At 40.7% G+C, this 8278-nt stretch overlaps 1 protein-coding gene across 1 annotated transcript; it reads right to left on the bottom strand.

Annotated features, from left to right (window-relative positions):
• Nucleotides 1-228: 228 nt before the first annotated feature.
• On the bottom strand, nucleotides 229-7914 carry LOC148802166 (uncharacterized). Its single transcript, XM_088897835.1, has 4 exons — nucleotides 7762-7914; nucleotides 6155-6344; nucleotides 919-1179; nucleotides 229-794 (listed from the first exon to the last, which is right to left on the bottom strand). The coding sequence occupies exons 1-4, from the start codon at nucleotides 7912-7914 to the stop codon at nucleotides 580-582; spliced, it is 819 nt and encodes a 272-aa protein (XP_088753961.1). The 3' UTR covers nucleotides 229-579.
• Between the last annotated feature and the right edge of the window lie 364 nt (nucleotides 7915-8278).

Raw genomic sequence — 8278 nt, 5'->3', positions numbered from 1 at the left:
CTCACGTGCATTCCCTTCACTGTCCCCACCCCTTAATCTCCATGGTGGTTGACACTGTGCAAGTCCATAGATTGGATACTCGACCTAGTGGATTATCAAAACCGGCTGAGTAACAACAGGGTGCCCAGTAGGGAGTGATCATGGGCTAGCCCAGGCCCTTTTAGCTTCCCCTTCCCTTCAAATTGTGGTTGAAGCCAAGATGCCCAGTATAGCCCAGTAGGGGTGATCATGGGCCAGCCCAGGCCCGACTCCAAACCTGAAATGTAAGCCCCCCCAGGCCCGGGCTGGGCTTTGGGAGAGGGTTCAGCCGCCATTCCCATCATTATTCAATTTTCAGAATTTCTCGTGTTTTAGGAAAATTCTTAACTGGGGAATGGGAATATATTTGTCTTTTAACCAGATTTCAGTGTTGCTAAAGAAAAATCCTAAACTGGTTTCAAATTAGACCCAAAATGCTCAATGTGCATGACGTCCAAAACAGTTTAAATTTTAAAGCCCTGGCCTTGACTTCGGCAATCCTTGCGCGCTAACCTTCAACGGCGAAAAGACGTGGAAAGAAAGAAAGAGGTAGATCATTCTTCAACTGTTCCAACTCTTAGGCGATTCCTTATCCTTCTCGGTTTCTGATTCGAACCCAACACCAAGACCAAGACCTCCCTGTCCCTGAGCCCACAGTCTATTGATGTTTATGTAGTTACTAACCTCCTCCGCAATCATACGGCTCATTACAGTCATCAAACACATTCCTTTCATCTCCACTTCATATTTCCCTTTCTCTCCTCCTCCTCCTCCTCAGTCCTTCGTTTACGTACTTCGCTACCCTTCTGTAACTGATCAACCTCTTTGCCTTCCATTGAAACGTATGTAATCCCCGCAGAAGGATGCACATTCTCTCCCGGTGGAGACAACGTCAACGACCTCGCCGTCTCGGCTGTCTGCTCTTCCTTGTCCCAACTGTGGTTCTCCGAGCGATGGTTGCCCACTTGTTGCCGTGGATAGCGTCTTCGGCAGGGGTGAAAGGAAGGTGTTGGACTAACGGGCTCAGCTGGTTACACCACCGTAACCGACACGACTTTCCCGATCGACCCGGTATGCCTGAGCTGATGATGGACCAGTTACGCGTTCCGTGCAGCTCTACCAATTTTGTGAGCTTGGCGTCCTCGTCGGGGCTCCACGACCCTTAGATGTGATTGCCTCCATTTCTCTTCAAGACCTACCATATTCTTTCTCGGGAAGATCCAAATCTGAAGTCAGAAATACGTACTCTTTGTTTTTGGCTTCGAGAAAACTACAGGAGTCCACGTCTTTTGTATGTATTCGGATGTGCAGGAATAAGTACTCTCTCATAAACCGCGTCTGTTGCTGGATTTGACTTCTGAAACCCCAAGTCCATGCAGGGATTGTGATGACTGATGACGAGAGGGAGTGAGAGAGATGGAAGATGATGGACATCCACTCTTATGAGCTAAGCTCTTCGCGTTTTATTTTTACCTTTTTTTCAACTTTTATTCTTGTCCAAATTCCAAATTAAAATAGCGTTACCGGGTTGTTGAAATGATTAATACCTGCCAAGTGAATACAAACTACCAGACGATGAGGATGGAATGGTTTGAAGTTGGCTGAAAAGAGATTTCCGTTTTTCTGTTGATATCTTCTGTGAGAAGTAGAAGAAGAAAATATAAAAAATATTGTTGTACGTTGTAAGGGCTTCCACATTTCGCAGTAACGACCTTAACACATGAGTAACTGCATTTTACTTGTCAATGTATAATGAACACTTGCAAGGAAAATTTCCGATTGACAAATAGAGTCCGAATGATTACGAATCCCCTTTCTCTTAAATGTTAGTTGTTAGTGGTTACTGTTGTTCTTCCTTTTACCTCTCTGAAATTCTCAACTTCAAAATAATACCATGTCCATGACTCAATCTCTATTTTACTCTCTCTTCTTCAGTTTTGTAATTTAATTTGTTTAATATAATGCAAGTTTATACAAATCGTTTTAAGTTTTCTGCGTTGTTAACCACGATCGATCCAAATCGGGTTTTTGTCACTCAACCCAATATAGGGGCCAATAACCATTTGCAAGAGTTGTAAATCCGGCAGTACTGCCTGAAGCTAGCGGCTTGGCACGACCTAATTATTATATAATACTAGTGGAGAAGTCCTGCACAGGTGAAAATAATGAAAAAATAACAGTTAAAATTATAACTAAATTCATTAATATAAATCAAGTATAATAAAGAAAATACAATTTGGGATGAAAATATCGACTTAACCCTAATTTGGAAAGAATTTGGATTTAGGCCATTAAAAAGTGATTCGATTGATGTTTGACAATTTATAATTATTTCTTTGTTATTACTTTTTCATCTGTTTGTATGCATGTTATCTACTATCTTTGTGCCCTTTTTTGTATTGTCTCTAATTTGCATTTCAATATAAAGTGGGTTTCATCGTGTCGACATGACACGATTTTGCGGGTTGTCTATGCTGTAACAGGTCGTGCCGCACCAACACGTGGTCCTAGGTGGGTCGTGCCCTACCTGGCCTAAAACTCTTCAAAGATTAGGCCTGTAGCACAAGCCCAGTCGGGCTCAACCATAGGCTGAGGTGTGAGAGGCATGATTTTTATTAAAAAATTGAAAAAATAATGAATAGTTAAATAAATTAACAAAATAGACAAGAAATTGAAAAAATCTTAAAATTTTATTCTTATGAATTTTGATGTATACAATTGTTTATACATGAAATTAAAAAAATACAATATAATTTGAATAAAATAGTATAATAAAAAAATTACAATATATATATATATATACACACCTGTTCCATGATGGGCTACGGGCCTATACCGGCATGGTCCACTTTTTTGTTCTATATCGTGCTAACGCACGAGCCTCAAAATCCAAGCCCAACACAACTCAGGGATATGGGCTAGCCCAATTGCTATAGTGACTGGGCTGTGTTGGGTATAACCCACTTTGTAGTTTCACATTTATGAGAGATCAAACATTAGAACATCAAAAAATGATGAAGGTAAAAATTAAGGGAGGCAACTTTGGTTGATAGTATGTTAACGGTTAGCATTCATTTTTATTGGAAAAAGCTTTGTTTCAGTGTACACCCCATTTAATGATAGGTTAAATAAATATTGGAATAATAAAAAACATAGAGGGTAAAGAGGGATCATGATTCTATCTGATCCAAAGTCTAATCCTATTTTATCAGATTTGGATATCTTCATTACGGATTTTTGGATCGAATTCGATTAAAAACTGAATTGGATTCGGATCACCCCTATCCGATTCAAAAGAATCCAATATGTTATTTATATTTTTATAAATTTTTTATATTATTTATTTTTTATAAAAAACATGTATATGTGATGAAAATAGTTGAAAAATACTTTCATTTTTTTCTTTATTTAAATTATTATATTTTATTCTTTTAATAATTTATTATTTTAAAAAATAAATCTGATTGGATCAAATTCGAATATCCAACATCCTTATCGAATTCGAATCTAAATCAATATTTGTGAAATCCGATCGGATTGGAATGGACCTATAATTTATCAGATCGGATTCGGATATACCCTGATTTGAATTCGATCCGAGCCATTTGCATCCCTATAAAAAGGGAGAGTATAATCAGGCTTTTTGACGAAATATTGTTACCATAATCATTTTTATTATAGATTATAGAAGTATATAATGGTTATAGAGAAATTAGGGTACAATGACTAAGAGGGACAATAATGGAAATATAAAATACTATATATAATTTTATAAAATACAATTGGAATGACAATGACTAAAGGGGGCAATAATAGAAATAGAAATGTAATTGGAATAATAATAACTAAAGAAGAGTAATAATGGAAATAGATAATCGGGTTACCCATCTACCATTTTATTTTTTATATGGTAATAGAAATAAATAAAAATATCCTATCTTTATTCCTCACTTGAATTGCTGTGTCATAAAAATTAGAGTATAGGGGCAATAGTGGAAATATAAAATCAGGTAGGGGTAGGATTGGAAATATAAAATCAGGGTGTTGAAGTCTAAGGTGTTCGCCCAAAATATACTTGTCCCATTCTCATCAAAGGATAAGATTGTAAATATGAAAATCTATGTCCCATTTTCTTCAGGGGATATGATTGGAAATATGAAATTAGGGAAGAGGTAGGACTGGAAATTTAAAATTAGGGTGTTTACTTGTCCCATTCTCTTCAGGGGATATGATTGGAAATATGAAATTAGAAAGGGGGAAGGACTGGAAATATAAAATCAGGGTGTTGGACGAACAATTCATCCATTTCTTCCTTTTTATAAATGGGTAAGATATCATATAAAAATTATATATATATATATATATATATAGATTTTTATTATATTATTTCATTTTATTATATATATAAACAAATTTATACAGTAAAATTCATGTAAAAATTTTATTTTTTAATTTATGTTAAATTTTCATTATCTTTTTCAAAATTTAAAAAAATGGCTTGGACCGGTCTATGGTTCGACAAACAGACCAGCCCGACCCATAACACAGCACAAGCCCACACGGGCTCAGGCCATGGGTTGTATTGGACTGACCCCCCAAAGTATCCTAGGGAAGGGAAGCACAACCTAATTTACAACTCTAACCATTTTGGTTCCCTTAACCTGTGCGGTTGTTTATCACATGCCACATTACCATTTAGGTAAAACCAATCCACATCTCGTTCCTCACCTAGAACCACAATTGACAACCCAAATCTAGGGGTGTTGACAGTTCAGTTGGGCATAATTTTGAAATTGAATTGGTATGGACGGTTTTTGGAAAATCGGTTATTGAAACCAAATCAAAATTGATAGGGTAACCAGCTCAGTTAACTGTTAATTTAGTTCATCGATTTTTTCATTTTTATATTTACAAATATATAAAGATATATAATAAAAAAACTAGAATGTATATAAAATATTATATTTTAAATAATAAATAATATATTATATATTATAAATACATATTTATTAATTTAAAATATATTCAAAATTAAATATATAATATATATACATACATAAAATATATAAAAATATATGCATATCGGTTGGTTTGATTAATGGGATAATAGCATATGATGAGGGGTAATTTGGCACAACCTAGTAAGTAAAGGTTATGTGGATGCGGTATGCCAACAGGATGACAACTCGACAAGGGGAACCTAGTCAGTAGTTTTGGGAGCCTGGGTGTTCGGGCACCTCGGTACAAAGCCACCTCGGCATAGAGTCACCTCGGCACCTAAGCCAGTTCGAGGCCCAGGAACCGAAGTGACACGTAATTGACTCCAGAAGCTTCTCAGTGGACTTTGAACCTCCTGGGATCATGCCGCGTAATGGTAGGCCTTATACTCTCCCCGCCCGGATCGGGCGGTAACGATAGACTTCATTGACTGGTACGTTACTCCCCGTCTAAAGCGGAAACGGATCTCATCTACTCAGACCGAGGATGTCAGAATTGTTTCGTGAAACCCACGACAGCTCAACTATATAAGGGCATCAACCCCTCTAGGGCTCAGGTACGCGTGATTATTCACACACAAGCTCTCTAGCATTCAAGCTTTCAGCTCGCAACCACAACAAAGATACTAACTTAAGCATTGGAGTGACCACACCGGGTCATCCACCCCGGTCTCTCTGATCTCTGTTTTGCAGCTTGGTCCAGCTCACTACGCGAACAACATCTAGGCATCCTTCCAGCTAGGAGCTTTTAGATCGTGCATCATCAGTTGGTGTCGTTTATGGGAAACGATCAAAAGGTCATCCCATCCTAATTTCAATCTCACTTCAATCTCAACCTCAATGGCATCTTCCAGCCACACTAGAAAGAGCGACATGAACGTTACTAAGGAGCAAGAGAAGCAAACAGTCACTCCCCAGGGTTCCTCGGTGACCATTGGCCAGTTCACCATCCCCCTAACAGTCTCGGGGGTCCATCACTGTCCATGCCGCACACTACCCAGCAGGTGAGTGTCCCGTTCCCCCATGTGAACGCCACGTTCTCGGAGCCTTCTATGATTCCCCCTGGGGTTGGGCACTCCCAATTTGACGACCTCGTCCAGAGCGTCCGGACGATGCAGATTCAAATGCAATAGATTCACCAATTCCAGCAGTATTACTTCTATCAACAGTACTAGCAACAGTTCCGATCACTGCAACTGAACCAGCCAACAAATCAACATCAATGGCAGACTCAGAACCAGAACTAGCATCGAGCTCATCAGAACGTCCGCCAGTCTCCTCCTTTGGTGAGAAAACTTCACTAGTACGGTCCCTCCCTTGGGACAGACCCTGCCATGGGGCATAGTAGGTGATCGATGTACAACCCCAACCTCCCGAAGAGAGAACTCGAAAGATAATGTAGATCGTTAGCTCGGGGCCCGAGGTGCGGGCTCGAGAGGAGACCCCTCGTTACCCGCGACAACCAGCACCAGATACGTGGCGAAGAAGAAGCAGCGAGAAGAACCCCCGAACTACCTCACCCGATCATTCGGAGCAAGATTGAGATACCTAATAACACTGAGGCTGGCAGTAGAAACACTGCACCACTAAAGAAGTAGCAGCGATGACATCGCAAGACTCGCTGTTCCCTAGCAAGGAACAACCCACCAGCGAAGCCCAACCATCCAATAGATCAAAGCCAAGAAAGAGAAGAGGTAAGCTTGGTGGCCACGAGAACGGCACCTGCTCTGCTGAGCCGACCATCCCCCTTGTCACCTGAACTCCTGGTGGCCCCAATGCCGAAAGATTTCAAGGTACCACCACTAGACAAGTATGATGGGTCTTTTGACCCCAACGATCATGTAGACGCTTTCTAGTCCCTGATGCATCTCGCTAAGGCCAATGCGGCTTGCATGTGTGTGGCTTTCTCAACCACATTCAGAGGAGTAGTTCGGACCTGTTATAGAAACCTTGCACCAGGTTCCATCAGAAGCTAGGCGTAGTTAGCAGACATGTTTATGGCCCACTTCATCACCAGTAAGAAGTGCCCGAAGTCATAGGAGAGCCTTCTGAATGTGGTGCAAAGGGAAGGAGAATCAATCCAGAACTACATTAAGCACTTCAATGAGACTTGCTTATAGATACCAGACCTTGATATAGTGGTACGTTCCACTACTACTCGAAAAGGAATTACTCACAAGGAATTCAAATGGCACATCGTAGCAAACAAGCTGAAGAACATCACTGAGTTCCTCAGGTTGGCCGATCAATTCATCAGTACAGAAGAGGAAATTAACCAAAAGACAGACAACCAATAACGTGAAAAGAGAAAGAGAGAAGAAGAAGGAACGAATAGCAATAAGCAGAAGAGGAAAAAGAGCAAGTCCCTATGGCAAAGAAGCAACTCCCCCTCCCGAAGTTACAGGTCAGGTTGGCGTTCCAAAACACCACCAGTAGAGAGAACCAACTATACTCCCCTTAACGCGAAGTGAGGAGAGATCTTGATGGCCAGGAACCCGAATGTTAGTTGCCACTTTCATCGGGACCATGGTCACAACACAGAGAATTGCAGAAACCTCCGCGATGAGATCGAGGAACTCATCCGTTGTGGGTGTTTAAAGAACTACATTTTGTGCAAGGAAAAAGGGCAGGGGAGCCGACAGGGAGATCGAAAGAAAGATGCCCTAGAAACCAGTAGGCAGAACGAACAACCACATCGCCCGCTACTAGAAGAAAGACTAATTCACGGGGTGATCAATATGATCACCGGGGGATCCATTGTAGCAGGGTGCACAGCAGCAGCAGAGAAGACTTTGGTCTGGAACTGGAGAACAAGACAGAGAACCCACCATAGTGACCTCGGATCAAAGAACCCATTTATTTTACCTTGGACGATGCTTGTGGGATTCAATATCCTCATGACGACGCCCTTGTCATAAAGTTGATTATCAACGACTTTGAGGTGAAGCGGATCTTTGTGGACTCAAGCAGTTCGACTGATATCCTCTTCAAAGGAACGTTTGACAAGTTATAACTGTAGCAGAGCGATTTGAAACCGACGAATACCCCACTGGTAGGATTCAGCGGAGAAGAAGTTAGGCTTATAGGTCGGTTCACAGCACCAGGGAAGGTGGGCACGTGACCGAACATTGTATAGTTTGAGCATACATTCTTGGTGGTCGCGACTCCGTCCCCCTATAACACAATTGTAGGTCGGCCCACCACACATGCTTTACACGTGATAGTATCGACATATTATTTAGAGATGAAGTTTCCGATAGATT

The sequence above is a fragment of the Nelumbo nucifera genome, chromosome 2 (genome assembly GCF_055504915.1).
Source record: "Nelumbo nucifera cultivar China Antique chromosome 2, China Antique-T2T, whole genome shotgun sequence".
In the NCBI taxonomy this organism is placed as follows: Eukaryota; Viridiplantae; Streptophyta; class Magnoliopsida; order Proteales; family Nelumbonaceae; genus Nelumbo; species Nelumbo nucifera.
The sequence above is the reverse complement of the archived record's forward strand: the minus strand, read 5'-3'. Positions and strand labels throughout refer to the sequence as shown.

Bases quoted from the DNA above. Each gene is read 5' to 3' on its own strand.
- LOC148802166 (XM_088897835.1), bottom strand. From the start codon at position 7,914: ATGAGGATATTGAATCCCACAAGCATCGTCCAAGGTAAAATAAATGGG. The intron at 6,345-7,761 runs GTGATCATATTG...GCCCCATGGCAG, and splicing joins CTGCTACAATGGATCCCCCG to GGTCTGTCCCAAGGGAGGGA. The intron at 1,180-6,154 runs GTGAATCTATTG...ATCACATCTAAG, and splicing joins AAGTAATACTGCTGGAATTG to GGTCGTGGAGCCCCGACGAG.